The sequence below is a fragment of the Aptenodytes forsteri genome, unplaced genomic scaffold (assembly GCF_000699145.1).
Source record: "Aptenodytes forsteri isolate BGI_AS27 unplaced genomic scaffold, ASM69914v1 Scaffold226, whole genome shotgun sequence".
Lineage (NCBI taxonomy): Eukaryota > Metazoa > Chordata > Aves > Sphenisciformes > Spheniscidae > Aptenodytes > Aptenodytes forsteri.
The window spans coordinates 1,361,370-1,379,362 of NW_008795249.1; the positions used below are offsets into that span (position 1 = coordinate 1,361,370).

General features: G+C 38.7%; 1 protein-coding gene across 1 annotated transcript in view; it reads left to right on the forward strand.

Annotated features, from left to right (window-relative positions):
• The first annotated feature begins 9,409 nt into the window (after positions 1-9,409).
• Positions 9,410-17,993, forward strand: part of LOC103898543 (rap1 GTPase-GDP dissociation stimulator 1) — a 19,966-nt gene continuing 11,382 nt past the window's right edge. The window contains exons 1-5 of the mRNA XM_019471945.1: positions 9,410-9,530; positions 11,799-11,927; positions 12,300-12,425; positions 13,082-13,225; positions 17,311-17,445. Coding sequence (XP_019327490.1) covers positions 9,410-9,530; positions 11,799-11,927; positions 12,300-12,425; positions 13,082-13,225; positions 17,311-17,445 — 655 coding nt within the window. The remainder of the gene's footprint in view (positions 9,531-11,798; positions 11,928-12,299; positions 12,426-13,081; positions 13,226-17,310; positions 17,446-17,993) is intronic.

The following is a 17,993-nucleotide window of genomic DNA, read 5'->3' on the forward strand; positions in this document are numbered from 1 at the left end:
CACTGTGAAACTCTAAGTTTCAACCATGTAATTCCCACCCAAATAAGGCAACATTTCTACATCTCCTTTAACTGCTTACACTTTCCAAGTTCTTCACTCACTTATGTCTTGCTCAAGTTAAAACTATGCACAGGTTCTCAACGGATAAATGTTATCAATTAAAACTCCTTCCTGCAACAGCACACTCTCAGCCATATAACGAAGTTGTCTTTCACCACTCAGGGCAGTCATATTGTTAGTAAAACTCTTGCTCAGAAGCGAATCGCTCTGTCCACCCATCTGTTCTCTGATACCTGCTCTGAATATGCCTGGAAACAAGCCTGGCATCAAAGGCCAAAGGAGAACTAAGCTTTCTGGACAAACTGCAGGCCAACCAGCAGATGAATGGTAGGAAACCCTGCAGAAATAAAGGCTGAGTGGTGGTGATCAACAGCCGAGAGATTAAGGAATAGTCCAAGGCCAGCTGATGCACATACTGCAGACATACCAACACCATAGTAAACTCCCTCTAATACTTTCTGCTCCCCATCCCCTTGCAATGCTCTTCTGTCTAATGGTTGGTGTTCAGAAATTAAAAATTCAACACTCAGTATCCAGCCGTGGCAACCAGATGCTGACCCAATTGTATTCTATATCCATTTGCTTTTTCTACTGTACTGCTAGGTGGTTCCTATTATTCTTTACCTCATTTTTTGACCTTTTTTTTTTTGGGGGTGGTGGTGGGGGGAAGCCACACATGACACCATGTCAAAGACACAGTAGTTGTGGCTGTCCTGGCTGATCTATGACAATTAAGAGAACTTTAGATATGGACTATAGAAAGTTTTCTTAAATCCTTGTGATTAATAGAGAACATTAATGTAAGTACTAGCCAGTCAGGCTTAAATTCCCGTTTTCATCATCCTTTCAACCTGCAGCTCAGGCTAAACAGTAAAAATCTCCTTAAAAACCCACTGCATTCTCACGTTCTTTGAATAGTAAAATGTTCAAAGGTGCATCCCACAGGATCACAGGCCCTGAATAATGCTCTAAAGAGTTCAAGATGGGTCAACGCAATCCAGAAAGGCTGCAAAAGCAATGGGCAAAGGCTAGTTTTTGTGGACAACACAGTGGGCTTTCCTCTATTTTCCAGTTCTTGGCAACAGGTATTTTTAAAGCATGCTTAGAAACTGTACATATTTGGCCATTAACTTTGAGAATGTTTACCAATAGTCTAGACCAGGAGAAAAGAATATCGGGGAAAATACGTCCCTTTTCAGATTCTGAGAGTGGGCAGAAGGAGAGATTTCAATTCCCAGATAATGACATGGCTCCAGCCTTCTAGGACAACCTATACTAGCCATCCATTCCTACTCCTTTCCTCCTTGAAGAAGGTTGCAGAGGGATGTGGGGGCAAGAAAGATACAAAGGCTATATATGCCCCTATGATCGTAAACTTCAGGACTGCCCAGGCTGAATTAATTTAGAGTAATGCCGGGTGCCATTCCAAACAACATCTTAGATTTCAACCCCATGCTGCCATACACACTGGATCAAGCCTTAAGCTCAGTTCAGCTTAATTAAACCAAGGACATTCCAGTGAACATCCACCAAGAGAACTGCAAATTAAAATCCTGTCTCAAGCTTTCTTCCCCCTTTTCTAATTTTAATAAAGCAAATGTGTCCACAAAGCAGAATTCATTTTTTGTCCACAGACATTTTTGTTCAAGTAACTTCCATGCAGAAAAAGTTAAAACCTCAGTCAAAGGAATCCTTAAAATTTACTTTTATTGTGAATTCTTTATGGCTACAGAATAGACATGAGTAATCAAAAACATTTTCTAGAGAAACAAGAGTAAGAAAAAAAAAGTCAGGCGAGGAGTTGTTCATAATTATATCCCTGTCATCCTTAGGATATTGGTTTTAAATTCTCTCCCCAGCTCCTTTTTAATCTAATGATTTTTCTCCTACATCTCATCACTCTTGAGTGCAGTGACAAAGACACAAAACATATCTTTTAACGTGGCTGTAAGTGGCTTTTCATGGAGGCATAGATAATAGCTTATCTGATTTATTGGACAATTTTCTTGCCACGGGTTTGAAAGTCTGAAGAGATGGAGGATCTGTTCCTCCAATACTTTACTTCATGCACCAAGATAAGATAGTTCTATTGGAAAGAATATGTCAGCCCAGTCCCAAGACCATTGCATGCCTTTCTAGAGATGGAATAATAATAATTCACCACTGGAGAAATTCAAAAACCTTTCCTCAAATTGAATTGCACCTTTCTCCTCCCTTCCCTGGTAGGGCCACCAAAGTCAAAAGAAGCAGCTTTTGCTTCCCTTGGTTACAGCAAAACTGCCATAATCATACAGCTGCACCATTCACAGTCAGCAGGAATGTGAGTATTTGACCTCATATGCTTTATCTGCTCTTAACACACATAAACCTACCAGCCCTTCTAGAGTTCTCCATCTCCAATTTACACCTTTTTCACGTTTCATTATGAAGTAAATATAATATCACATTCCTAGACGAGGGGGCCTTACTTCTACTACTGTTACTAATTCTTCTATTCAGCATGCAGGCACATTTGTTACCATAGCTTTATATGGGAGACACCATGGACCAGGGGTTATTTTTGTTATTTCAGGGAAGAGCATTAAAAAATACTATGAGAAAATGGAGGCTTACAGCTACACGATTTTGCAGACAGGCACACGAATAAGAATGCAGGTCAACTTTTAATTTTTATTTTTAAATTGCTAGACAGACCCAACAGCTATTTTCCAGTATTATGACTTGAAATTTCAGTTTCTTCAGGACTCTTCTTATGCCTTCCAGCTACTCTTGACCTGCAGAACTCTAGCAGTTTATCAACATGGACTCTTATCACTCAGCTGTTACACAGGATGCATTTAATAGAGACTTGTGTTCCCTGCCCTGGTGACACAGTACATTTTCAGAAAATCAGAGCCAAGAGAAGGCCAGATGATGATTTCAACGAGAGAACAAGAATGAGTTATTTTCTCTCTCAATCCAAAATTACTTTGTGGAACTCATCACCAATCTATTTTCTGGAAGCTAAATTACAAATAAGTTCAAAACAAATATTCATGAATTTAAGTGCAATTAAACAAGATGAAACTTCCAGCAAAGAAAATACCTAGGAGTTGATTACTAAAAGTTGAGAAAGTATACCAGGGAAAGGATACGTACTGTCTTCTGTTACTGTTCTTTAACCATGTTACCAGAGACATTACACTGAGCTAAACGGACCTCTATTGTAAACAATTACCACATCTTTATGTTCTGGAAAAACACATGAACTTGTTTTCCAGCTTTGAATAATAATAACAACCAAAGTCCATGGAAGAATCTTCTAAAGTATACTAATGGTAAGTGGCAGAAGAATGAATTTAGTATGTGAAATTACTGAAGGAAGAGGCAGCAGTAAAGTAGACACACAAGGCTAGGTATTCGACTGGAGTAAGTTGTTTCAAGCCCTCAAACAAATTGAATCATACTGACTTCACACTGCTCAGGATCCAAACAGTAATAAATGATACCAAACGTAGCATTTGGTATTGCAAGATAGGGTCTACATTTCCTCTAGAAAAAAACCCAGAAAATAGCCTTTCACATGTGTACGAACTATAAAATGAGGGAAAAAATCAGATAAGGCAGTGCTGGTTTACGAGGTGCATAATCAGTCACTGAAAAAGAGAGAAATGTGGGATTCCTTCTTTCTCACTCCCCGAGGACTTTATAAGTCAAAACTTGCGCTGGGAATTGACACAGCAATGGTCCAAGGGATCCGAAAAGCTCACACCTCATAGTTCTTTCCCCACTGCAGAAGCCAGATGAAATCTCTGTGGTGCAGCATGTTTTCTGCATTATTGTTCCTGCTCTCATTAGGATGATCAAAAAAAGCAACTCCCACAGCAAAAGTCTGCTTCCTATGCCTCTACTCTGTACCTTATGCACAGATTTATGCGTGAATTAATAATCTAGCCCTTCAGCTCAGGAAAAGAGCCTTTTGTACTTCAATCTCCAGAGACTTCTAAATTCAGACCCTGCAGGTAATCAGTGAGAAAGTAAAATTAGAGCTTTCCAGACCAGAGCCCGAGTCCATTTCCCCGGCTTCTACAGTGAATTACTAAAACTGAGCAACAATATTCTGATAAAAATGCTGATTCAAGAGAACGAAAAATATTCCTTGAGAAGATGTTTATTCTGCTAAAACCCTCTTCAGGAGCCAGGCGGGCACTCCCCGCTGCCCCACCAGCTGGCTAGCCTGGCTGGCTTCTTTCCAGCTTGTCTACCAGCCGGCCAGGCAGCAGGCCAGCGCGCCAGGCAGCCGCCGGCTGGGGAAGAACCGCATTTGCAAAAAACCTGAAACAAATTGTTCTGTTTTGCCTGAAGTTTCACCACGTCGACATTCTGTTCCAGCATGGGATGAAACAAAACGTCAACAACACAGAGTTTTCCAAAAAACAGAAATACCCTTTTCTGGCCAATTTTAGTCACAATCTGTATGTGTGCTGTTATTATTGCCTCTCCACAAAAATAACTGTCTCATACAGTGTCTGCTTCAATTCCACTTCAGAAGCATGGACTTAAAGACAATGAGTATTGAGGAATCAGTCCCATGATTAATCCAGTTTTTATAAATAACATACAACAAGATAAAATTCTGAGTATCTGAAAAAAGTGTTATTTTTAAGAATGCTACAGTTAAATACTGCCTTCTGCAAGACTTCTATAAAAATAGCTCTTTAATCAGCTACTTGGTCGATTCTGCTGCTTACAGTACTAATTTCACAACACTACAGACTGTAACCAGAGGGGTATTTTTCAAGGACTTTGTCTGTCATCATGCATATGGTGTTATTCTACTGATCTATTCCCTGGAGAAATAACAAAGCACCTGGATTTCTAATTACCACTATACCAACCTAATGAGTGACCAGTAATGTAGATTGTTCCCTGCTATTTGTAAAACAACCTCCTCCAACTTAAGAGATCCAGTCACCTTTTCATCTTCCTATATATCCTAACCGTATTAGAAATGTAGTTGCAAATATCACTATTGCTCTAATTAGAGGATAGAATACTAGAAGTTAAATATCTTACCTCATGCCAGTACAGTTTGGGTCTTGATAAGGATGAAGCCATAGAGTTCAGTAGATAATTCATTCTCACAGGCTCCTAATTTATTTCATGTTGCTCTACCAGCAGTTGTAGCTTTCTGCCCACTCCCACTAGATCTAGTTCAAGATCAAAGCTGATTCAACTGTCAGGTTGCTCAGGTGATTTTTTTTTTTTTTTTAAATAAGAGAATTGCATTCTACATGTACTTGATTCATACAAAATCATTTATTCAGCAAATTGTGGCAGGAGAACTGAACAGAAATGGAAACCAGTGATTAACGTTAATTTTTGTTAAAGCAGGTCAAAGGAAATCATCCTTGTTGTGCATCTATCTATTCCAGGAGTTTTCAGCCTGTTTTCATTAATAAAGGTGGCAACAAATCCAAAGTCATCTATTTTTTTAAAAAACATTGATCTCCTATCAATTTTATGCCTGTGTTGCCCTTAGTACATGATTTTGAAGAGGCCACGAAAAGACAAACACATAGTTACTTTCAACTACAAAGGCTTTCCAAGAGACATCAACACATACAGCCTCAGTTTCTTACTCAGAGTAAAAAATATTGAAGTTTCCCCGTATAGACTTTTAACCTGATGAAGCCAGCCATTTTTCTAAAGATGGCATCTTGTTTAAAGCACAAAACCAAAATTGTCGTTGTTCTTAAATAACTGCTTTTAATTTTTTAAGCCAAAGAATTTTTCTTCTCAAAGGACAGTAACAGCCTTTAATGATGTTCTACTTCCCCTCCCTTTAATTCATCCTCTCTTCAAAAGAGCTCAAGACACTTCTGGTTGCTCTGAAGTAAATTCCTGTATGCACTAAATTCATGCATTCTAATTAAAAAAAAAAATCTCACATTAACAAAGGAACACATTAAGGAAAGAGAAAATAGTGAATCCATCAAACAACAAAAATAAATGATGAATTATTAATCCTCGGCTGAAGAATTTCTAGGCCAAGACTAATGACTTATCTTTTTCAATGAAATAGTTTGTGAAGTAGAAATGCTATTTTACTACAGTTTTGGTAACACCTTACATTATATTCGACTATAAGTTAACCACTTCAGCCATCAGTTTTCCAGCATTATTTCTTACATTCATTTCAACACTTTAGGTCTTCTTGTTTTCAGGAAGTAGATGGAGGAACCTTCAGATTGAAAGGGCAGAAGATTGATTTAGAACAAATCCATAAAATAAATGGTAACCAACTGTCAGGACTGGATGTTATTCCCCAGAGTTTATAAGGAATTAAAAAAAAAGAATCATCAGATCATTAACTGTGACATCCAGAATGCTATTTAAATCAACTACAGGATTAATAGGGTGGAAAGCAGTAAGAGTGGCATGAGTTTACAAAAACAGTTGCAAGGAATGCAGGAAATTAAAGTACAGAAATCTGATCTCTGCATAGGTAAACTGTAGAATTATAGTAAAGCACAGAATTACCAAACGCAGATACGATAAAAAAGGAGAGAGTCTATGAGACTTCTGTGGAGGCAAGTAATGCTCAACCTCTCTCTCTTTAAACATATTTTTAAAGAGCTGGCAAGAAAGTGAATAAAGGAGATACTGTTAACAATGCATTTCGATTTCTACAAACCTTTCAATAAGGTTTATCATCTAAGCTATCCTGGGATATGAGAGCAGGTTATCTGATGAAGTCTGAAGGGCAGAATAAAGACTGCTTGCGCAGTAGAGAGCCATAATTATTAGAGGTTACCTTTGCTGGAACCTGTGTCATTCAATATATTCATAAACGATCTAGAAATAGCAGAATGGTAAAGAGGTTTTGGATTATTTGGAGTACTCAAAATTAAAACCAACCGTAGAGAGTTGCAGAAAAATCTTATCATCCTGTACGACTTAGGATAAAGAGGCATATCAAGTTCAGCGTTTGTAAATGCAGAACAACATACATGGGGAAAAGATGGCCTAATTATGAGTAATGGAGGGGTCTAAATTAACTCCCTCTGCCCAGAAGAGATTGAGTCATTTTGAATAGCTGCACAAAACACATTCTCAAATAGACAAAGGATTAAAAGAGTAGAAAACAAAGCATTACAATCTTTGTCTTAATCCCAGTCCACCTATATCTTGAAAACAGTTTCGAATTTTAGCTCCTCACTTAAAAAAAAAGAATAAAAGTGAACTGGAAAAAGACTGAGGCAAGTTATCAAAACTTCTGTAGAGGAAATATTAAATGAATTGGCAGAAGAATTACAAAGGAGGGATATAATAAAAATCCATCTAATCACAACAAGCATGGGAAAGGCAAATAGCGAAGGATCATTCCTTTCTCTTATTACAGAAACTCAAAGGCCATTAGCTTTGAGCTTTTTGGTAGATATTTCAAAACAAAGGGAAGTAACTTCCTCTTACAACAGTGAAACTGTGGAACTTAATGTCACAGTGTGCTGTGGAGATAAAAAGTATGAATTATCTTAAATAGGTAATTAAACAAATTCATGAAATAAAAGTCCATCAAAATGTATTAAAAACATTGATGTAAATACTAGGCATGTTTCTAAAGGCCAAGGTTGCCAGAAATTAAGGAGGAGGTATGTTACCGTATTTGATTCATTCTTGCATTCTTTCAGTGCCTGCTACCAGCCACTATCAGAGCAGATATACAGCTAGTTAACTGCAAGTACTATCTTTATGATAAAGAGGTATTTAGAAATGACAGACTTGATTTGGGTTCTCTAATTATTCCTCTCTCCCTCCTACCTCAAACTCTGCCACAGCTATTAAATTCCATCTGGAAAAAGAAATTAACATATATCTCTGCATATTTATGCCTGCACAAGAGCTATGTGCTGTCTGAGAAGTGGACCAAGCCTTTGCCCTCATGCTCTTGGATTAAATGAGTTATTTAATGAGCATATTTAGATCTGGACCCTTCAGGAGATGATCTTATGGTCAGCCATTGTCACTGAAAAGAAATACCAGAAAGAACTAAAAGTATCTTCCATACTGGCTCACCACAGTTTTCCATCCCATTCTGTTTAGAAACTCTGAGTCAGCATCTGGAGTACCTTGGGCTCTGTGGAGATGACACAGAAGCTGAAGATCAGATCCTTGAAAGTCTGAATGGGATTCTCCTGGCTCTTACTGAAGATAGCTAAGTATCACTCCAGATCACTATTTAACCATTTGCACAATCAGAAAGCATTCACTGGACGTTTTTGTCTATAGTGACAATCTGTATTACAAGAAGTGATTGCTGCTGGAACTGTAGCTGTCCTCAGCCTGTTTTGTTGTTTTCCTTTCTCTTTGTATACTCGCAAATCCACCTGTGACCAGATAAAGCTACTGGTCACTAAAACACCTGAAGCTGCAGAGAAATTCCAAATTTAATGTTCTATTTACTACAAAACAAACTCCTAGGATTAAATTGGGGTGACCCTATCGGGTCAGGAATTTAAAAAGTAGTTCCTAGTCTCCTTATAAGAAAGTTTTTAAGGTCCCTGTACATTCTCCTGAAACGACATAAACCTGCCTTTATTTGAATCTCCTGGCAGGTGGCGACTTACTACCTTAAGGACAATTAGCCATATTTTTGACAAAAAAAAAGGCTAAGGGATTTGACTGTTCTAATTGCTAGTCTAATAAAAGATATTGTGCCTACCTACAAACTTAATTGCTAGGCCGTACCTCAGGAATAGAATCTTAATCCCTGACTTCCCATGCCTTATGCAAACAACCTTTTATAGTCAGAGAAGATGAAACTGCTTTCCCCTTTGCTTTGCTACCTGTGCATCAATTCAGCATGAAGCAGAATAATCAGCTGGATTACACTTGCTGAAATTCAAGCAGATGACTGTTCCTATATATTTAGGCTGAGACAGCCTTTAAGTTCCTTGTTAAATCAGAACCTTGGATCCCACAGATATCCACTCAGAACTCTAGGAAACAAAGCAACATGTAAACAAACAGTTGCAAACCTACTGCACATATTTTTAACACTCTTATCATTACAGAGCAGAGCTCCTTCAGCCTACTCCGAGAGAGTGGGATCTTCCTAACTTTGGCAAAAATCCTGAAGGGCAATCCACGATGTGCAGTGAAAGCAGCCCAGGTGCTTTCAGAGATAGCCAAGAATGGTATGTTGTACTAAAGCATTACTACGAGGCATATTACAGCACATTAGCTGTATGTTTCCACTCTCGAGTTTTGTTTCATGGCTACCAGCTGTTGGTCTTGCAGTTGCAATTGTTTTATTTCAACATGGCAAAAACCCCACAAGTCCCTCTCCTTTACCTACACAGAAGAAATGAAGAAACCGTGTATTGAAGCAGATTTGGTTCTAACTTTGATACCTTTGCTGGAGAGCACGGACCAAGAAATGTTGCTTCATGCTGGGAGGGCTATTGGCCGTATCTGTTATGATAATCGTAAGTATCGACTTGAGAGAATCTTATTTTCCTTAGCTGTAAGGCATTATTTTATAAGGCACTGTAACCTGTAACTCATAATAATTTTTTTATGAGACCTGAGCACACAATGTACTTCAGCCTCCAGTTAGATATACAATCCACACAGCTCACAGACACCACGCTGAATGCATCCCAAACACCTCCTAAACACTGGGTTTCCCCCTATATTTTTGACTTCAAGGCGACACATCTTTGTCAGAACTTCTCTGCAACTACAAGAGTAGCAGAGCCTCACACATATCTTAGTCAATTTTGTAAAACTGCCTTGGGCCCAAATACTGAATGACTTCATCTTCTTCCAAAGTAATAACAGCGTCTATAAAGCAAAGCACTTATTTAAAAAGTGTGTCAGGAAAAAAAAAGTACTCTAAGAAATAAAAAATACTGAGATATCTCTCTATGCAAGGAATGGTCTTCTCTGAGGACCATTCCTTGCATATAGGAGATCTTTGTGCTCCAGATTTTTCCATAAAGCCAGTACACTAGCTTGCCTGCTGGTCTCACGAATGAAACCCTTTTCATTTACTTGCCCCAACAGTTTAAGATTTTTCTTTTACCTTTAATTCCCAGTCTGACCGAAAATATTTATTGCATACTGGAGGCAACATGGAACTTTTCACCCAGTATCTTCTATCCATTTCCCTCTGCCTTCAACCTACCTTCTCTTATCTTTCCAGTGTGGACCTGTGTAGCTTTATCTAGAAAGCTATGGGTTTGCCTCCCTGCACTGGTCCTAAGGAATCCAAGCATGATAGGTACCTGGTATAGATTCTGCTAGCCCCCTGCAAATTAGATGTATTTGCCAAGGAATGCCACGTAATAGTTTAAAAAAACCCTTCCCCATATGATTACATGCAAGGTGCATGCAACTACTATACACCAGCATTACCACAGCATATGGCCATACTGCAAATCTGCTTCACTTCCGTCAGAACACAGGCCCAGCATAGATTTGACAAGATGACTGTAAGATATATGCTTTACTAATTTCTATTACTAACACAGCAATACATACATCATAGAAAAATTAATTTCAGTGATTCCCTGATTGAATTACAATTGTATATGCTACAATAGCACCCAGACACTTTCTGGTGTCTGTCATACATGCAGTCAGCCAAGTTGCAGTCTAGCTCTCAGCAAGACACTGCTGCAAAAGCAGTGTTATTGTACTGTTAAGCAACCATCACTTGCATTTCATAGTTCTTGGCATTCTCAAAATCATTTTAGATATTAAGCTTTCATTCATTATAAGACAAACTACAAAAATAAAGAAAACAGCAGTGTTTTCCTCAGCAATTCTGCGTGTGGATAGAGACAACTGTAGTTAGTATACTAAAACCAGGACCAAATTAATTTTTGCTTACCGTACTTTGTTGACTTCCCTTAAGTCACATGAATTTACACCTGCTTGAGAACCTTACTCAGCCTATAAAAATTCCAAAGACACCTTGAGTTCAAGCACTCCAAGACTCCCTACGTGCTGAGCAACTGACATTCAAAGAACTGGAAGAGGATGATTCCCCTAGATGAACTTTAAAGTGGTCTGTCTCAATGGTATCTTATAACAGCCCAGGTATTGGTGAAGTGTCTTGTTTCACAAAGAATTATTTTTTTGAAGAAACAAAAAAGAATCATTATTCTAACATGGAAAAAGCAGGTATATGGACATTTGCTATATGAGCCAGAACACTGTCGGTCCCTGAAAGCAGAGTCGTCACTAGACTATGCTTTATCTTGGGTTTCCAGTCCCTTCCATCTCCCTGCCCTTCAGAACAAAAGCAGCCATAGGATTTAAGGCTGAGATTCCCATTCCCTGAGAGAAATAAGCCAACTTATTGAGTGTTCCTCACTCAATTTTCAGATACATACCATCTGTTCCTCACTCAATTTTCAGATACATACCAAGAGATACAGTCCATCAGAACTCGCTTTAGAAGCTGCACTACTAGTAGAGGTGCTCATGCAATTGCCCTTATATATTTTTACAATGGCTTAATTCCTCGAGTCAAAGTAGAACCAGGAGGTTTAGCAAAACTCTGTCCTGAACCTGCATTTCCCAAATGCACGCGTTAGCCTGAACCCACAGCACAAAAGCTGTACAAATTCTAACAGTGTGAGAAAGAATCAGATTATCTTGCTGCAAAGCATCTCAGTTGGACCCTTTTTACTGATTTAATTGATCCCTATTTAATCACCTTTAACTTCTATGCTTACTATTACCAGGGGATCTTCAGGAAGAGCTGGTGAAGGTAGGAGTAATCACATCACTAGTCCGAATATTAACTGATTATGCAGAGAGTGAACCACTTGTCCATGTTGATCTATTGGCCTTATGCAATCTTGCAGACCTTGGTAAGTAAATGTTTTTGTATCTTGGAGTAAAGTATCATCTTCACGCTATCACTGCTTTTCCATGTACATGCAGAACGCCCACAGGTTTTTTAGACAGTCATACTACAGACGGATTTATAAGTGTCAGTGGAATTAAGCCAAGATTAATTTGGCAGCTATTACAAGGCCACAGCTACAAGAATTACACAAAAATAGTGTTAAAGAAAGAAGTGCGGGGGCGGGGAGAAGGGATGGAGTAGAGTTTTGCTGTCTCTGCTATCCAAAGGGACAGAAGCATCTATAAAAACAGAAAAAGCATTCAAAAAGAGGTATGCCTTTAACATTTAATCAGATAAAGAAACATTCAAAATGCTGGCTTTATCATATCCACAGATACAGCCAAGGAAGCTCTAAGCAAGACAAAGGTTGCTGAACAGCTGGTGAAACAACTGAGAAGAGCAGAGAGCCATGAGAGGTTAGAAATTGTCTTTGAGGTCCTGCAAGCACTTGCAGAAAATGGTAAGACTCCTTGCAGCTTTGGGGAATGAGGGGAGACAGGGTACGGGTACTTAGTTTAAGCTCTGGGTTCTGAGTTTGCCATGGGATCCTACTAATGGAACCAGCAATCCCTTCAGTGGAAATAAGCCACAAGAACATCTGAAATCCTGGCCTGAGCAAGACTTTGGAGCTTAATAGGTGAGGCAACAAAGAAAGGAGGGAGAGAGTAGCATTCCACTCTATTTCCGTGACTCCATAAGACAGCAGATTCAAACTCATATTCTCCATGGTGTGTAACAGAAAAGCAGACTAAACAGATTGTTTTTTATTTAAAAAATGACAACCAAATATCATAGAAGATGTCTACTCTAAGCAGTGGTGTAACAAGCACTGACAAGAATCCACTAAAAATATCTAGACACCTGATACAGATTTTAAAGAAATGAACTTAAACTCATGACTGGCAATACAAGAAATGTCAAAGATCAATGCAGAAGCTTTGCTCACTCTGCCTTGGTGTCATCCTAGCACCAGAATGTCTGTTACAAACAAAACCAAAAAAGTTACTGCACCTGAAAAAAGACTGGCTAAACTTCAAGGTTTTAGCTTCCTAGTTTGAAACACTTCCACAAAGACACAAGAAGCTTTTAGTGTGCTTTTTACTGTGATCTCTACAGATGCTCTGAAAGTGCAGTTGGTGGAGGCAGGCGTGCAAGAGGTGCTGTCCGAGATCCTGCTGAGGCTCCAGGGTAGTTCACAAGCTGAAGATACATGCATTTTGAAGGCTGCATCAGATCTCATTGTCTCTCTGCTTCTTGGAGGTAAAAAAGGGAATACTGACAGTCCAGATACATAAAGAAACAACATCAAAAAGTCCCCTTAGCAGAGGAGTTGCCATCTGCTCTGTTGCTTTCATTTCCTTAACAGGGACACATCTATAACCTGTTTCATAATCCTTAGGGGAACTCTTCTCAGACACCACAATTTTTCACTTTTTATAGGAGCCTACTGCTCACACTGCCATGCTTCCCTTCAAGCATAACATGTGTTGCCTCAAGTCATCTAATACCACTGTGACTGCTCCTGCGCAGAACACAAAAGCAAGCGTAAGAACTTCAGGCCACTGTAGCTGTACCCATGGCTGTCAGTTCACACGCTGCTTCTGTAACTTTACTTTCAAAGCTGGCCTAAGAGCCAGTTTTAAATTTAAAGCTAATCATCAGATTAAGTTCACATGGTATTGAACTACTCATGTTTCCTCATTCACTATTCCAAATCTGTGTACATACTTCGAACATTTGGATTAACAAATGAAATGTAAGAACTTTCCTGTAATGGAAGTTCTGCATCTATCTATTAGGAACAGACTACACACATTGCTGACCTAGATTTTTCACTAAGTCTTTAAGCTGATTTCAAGAACAACACAAAAAGGCTAAAGACCTAACAGCAACGTAGTTTAGGTGGCCCTGCTATGTTGTATTTTGGGCAATACAGATTAAAGAATAAAACATCAAGAACTGGACACTTATACTGCATCCCACCACCCCCAATCCCAAAGCAACCAACAATTTAAAGGTCTTAAATTATTAACTATAACAACAATCTTTAAGTCATCATTGATTCAAATCTCCCCAAACAACAGTTCACTTCAGGGCTAATTATAAACAGACATGAGATGTTCTCTCTATTTATCACGCCACAGATAAGTACATGCAGAAGTTTTTTTGCTAAGGGATGTGGCATCATCTCCCAGAACATTAGTACTTGCATCACATCTAAACACGTGCAGCTACTGAGACAGGAGCAACAGCTATTGCTAATTTTACAAAAAACGGTAAGGTTGCTTATCCTCTACACTTCAAAGATAGAAAGCCACTGTTTGTGAGTGGAGAGAAAACCAACACTATTAGATTTCATTGCTCCCTGGCTCTGAAACAGTAACATTCTTGCTTTTCTGCAGACTGGAGACTTGCATACCTTTAAGTTACAGATGCTAATGATATTGAAGTAGTTTCAGAGACACAATTGTGAAAAATGGGGTGGTCAGGCATGCAAGCTTTCGTGCTTTTTTTTCCCCCCTAAATCACACATTATTAGAGGGGAGACTCTGGAAATGTTTCATGGCAAATACATTTGTTAGAAATATAAAAAAAATAACATACTGTTATTGATGTTTTAGGTTTTAAGTCACTTTTAGGAAGGGAGGGTTACTCAGACACATCAGGGGGAAAAATAAGTCTCAAGATAAGCCATTTTATATTTCACACTTTCCTATTACAGAAAGCAATGAACCTTAATACTATACAGAGAAACACAGAGACTCTTATAAACAGACTCCTGGAAGGCATGCTGTGCTGAATCAGTCAGCAGAAGATACCCCACCACATTTTCTGTCCTTTCTCACTGATAGCTACTGTACAGGGTTCAAACTCAATTAACAAAAAGGAGCTTTTTTCCAACATTGCTCAACTTTCTGCATTAATATGTGCTTAATTATCACAAAAGATTCCCTCGCATCTGTCTGAATGTTTAGCTAGTCAGTCTCATCTGGTTTGGGTTTGTTTTTTGTTTTTTTTTTTAAAAGCAAGCTATCATACACACATCTCTCCATCTCCCCCCCACAGCCTTTCTAGGCTCCCTTTCTTCCTTGTCTTATACCTTGCTCTGAATCAGCCATTGTACATCACGGTTCTACAAAGGCCACAGAAATGCCCTTGGTGCCTTTAAACTGGCTATCTTCAATTTATTCAGCTGAATGGCTTACTTTGTCACTCACTCTTCTCCCTCCATCTCCCCCACAACCCCATTAGATGTTTCATGTGGAAAAAGTGAGTAATCCCTTTCAGGCCCCAGTATGTGCCACTGATGTATGCACAGCCTTTAATCTAAGAGAAAAAAAAATCCTATGGAAATCTGATCTCAGCATCAAATGACTTCTGAGGCAGTGAAAAGATGACAGACAGCTTTTGCAACTATGAAAGTGGCTGTTCGTATCAGACTTTAACTATGAGCCATTAAATTGAAGGTTCTGCTGCTATCCAAACAGAAATCCATAGGAGAGAGAACCAATTCGGAGCTCTGTGACAATCAAAGCAAGGCAACCACTAATGGGTTCTGCCTATTCGCACTTTACTACAAGAGAAAAAAGTGCTCTGCCATTCTTTGGTTTGAAAGGTGGGGGGAGGAGAGAAATTAAGTTCAATGAAGGTTAGTCTATATGAAGATCAAAGTATTTTGCCTGTAGAATTTTGTCAGACCAAAAGAGATGGTCTGTTCCTAGAGAACCTATTCCTAAAGAGAACTGGGCAATTTTCCTTATATATTCTGATCTCCAAAGATTAGGACCAGGCAAGAGAACATTGGAAGAATCACAAGCAAAAATATCAGCTTTAGAGAACGTATGCATAAATTGGTATCAAAAGATTTCTGCATGAGTAGAATTCAAGCTATTTCACAGACTGACAGTTTTTTTATGAAAATATCCACTTACATTTCATAAGCATTTGACAAATTCTTATTTAACATATTTAGTAATACAGGGGAAAAAATATGCTACTAACTGAAATGCTACGAGATTAAAGGAATAGTGGGCATTGGTTCAAAAGACAACATGGAGGAGTTTCTGCTACTTTGGGGTGGAAATAACATTCAAACCAGCAAAGGTATTAAAATTACTAGAGCCATTTTAAAGTAGTATACACACAAAAATTAGAAGTCTGTACATCTTAGGCATGCAGTTAGTACCATGAGAAGCACCTAAAGCTACTTTTGGCCAGATTCTGTATTTGTATGAAGTCTGTACAGTTCCACAGATAACTGTTTACCCCAGGTGAAGATGTGGTCTTCCTATATAGCGTTCACACTGTTCTGCCACGTTTAAACAAACAGCATTCACATGGTAACAGCACAGCAATAAGGAAATGTTGACTGGTGTCAGGAATATGCTTCTCCTGAGGTATAATAAACTGCATAAAATAAAATACAGAAAAATATTTGCCAAACAGCATCTTCAAAACACTTCCTTCAGGAAGGATGCAAGACCGTAATATGCAGGGTTTCCTTTTGCTCTTTAGGAGAACACTTTCTCATTTCCTATTAAGGTGAGCTAAGGAGCTTCTGATAACAAAAGGGCTGTCACCTCTACAGAGCAAGTTCTCAAAGAGAGGGAGACACACAGACATGCACTGACAAAATATTGCAGAGCACGTACTGGGCAAAATGGTAGTTCTTTAGAATGTACAAATCTGCTCTTTCACCAGTGTTAAACATATCGAACTCTCTAGGTCAACTCATATTTTCCTAGCTTCATATGAGTGCAACACAATTGGACTTCTCATTTCAAAAAGTGGGTTTCTCAAAACAGGTAAGAAAAACCTAGGCCTGACTGATGATTAGTTAATGACAAATTATTTGACTGAATACAAGGAGTAACAGCAGCACAACACTAGTAATCAGACTCACCATTGCTGGATAAGATCCCTGGTCTCACAGTAGTCTCTTAAACCAGCAGAATAGCAAAATTGAAGTATTAAAGCTACCCTGTGGAGAAATGGAAAATGCCACCAGTATTCCACCACATATATAGTGGAAAATAAAGCAGTATTGAGGAAGAAATCGACTGGAGGACATACGGTTTTGACTTTGACAGTGACTGTCCCTAGAAAGTTCTCTCAAGCTAAGCTTTACTAGAGGACATCTCAGCATCAGATCACAGGTGGCTGATGCCCACTTATCTCTAGAGAGTTGAAGGTTGTAAAAAACAACGCAAAAGCTACAGTCTCAATCTTATCAAGACATGAAAACAGTCAAGGCAAAGACTCCCTGAATTCTCAATTTGCATGATTAATTTCCATCATTGTATTTCTTATCTCCCTCACCTGCTTGGTTTTGCCTCTTTCTTCAGATGGCAACTGTGTACGAATGGTACAGCTAGGAGTCATACATCAGCTTCTGGATCTTTTGGAGAAACACGTAGAGAGTGGGGACATCTCTGTTCAACATGCTGCACTCAGTGCACTTCGAAACCTTGCTATACCAGGTACAGAGTTTGAAGACAATTGACTTACTGTGATTCTTTGTAAAGATAGGTCATTTAATGGAGATCTCTGCAGCTCTGTCCAAGTCACCAATTCCAGTCCCTTGTATTTTGAGGGGGAATTGACCTTTTCCCCCCACTGTAGAGACATATATATTTGAATAATTCATCAGGACTTCTCATCTACATAAAGGGTCTAAATATAATAAAGTGTGATCTCATTGCCAGCTACTGAAATGGTTTCATATTAACAGCATGCAGCAGTTCAAGACAAAAAATGCAGAACAGGGTTTATAGCTTAAAATACAGAGTATGGGGTGGAACTATCACATCACAGCTGGTAGGGATTTCATAAATCTGTTCCTCTTCTATAAAGCCAATATTCATTGCAAATTCAGCCTTTATAACACACTTAAAAACTACAATACTTAAAAGGGGCATATAAGAAAGATGGGGACAGACTTTTAGCAGGGCCTGTTGCAACAGGACAAGGGATAAGGGTTTTAAACTAAAAGAGGGCAGATTCAGACTAGATATAAGGAAGAAATTGT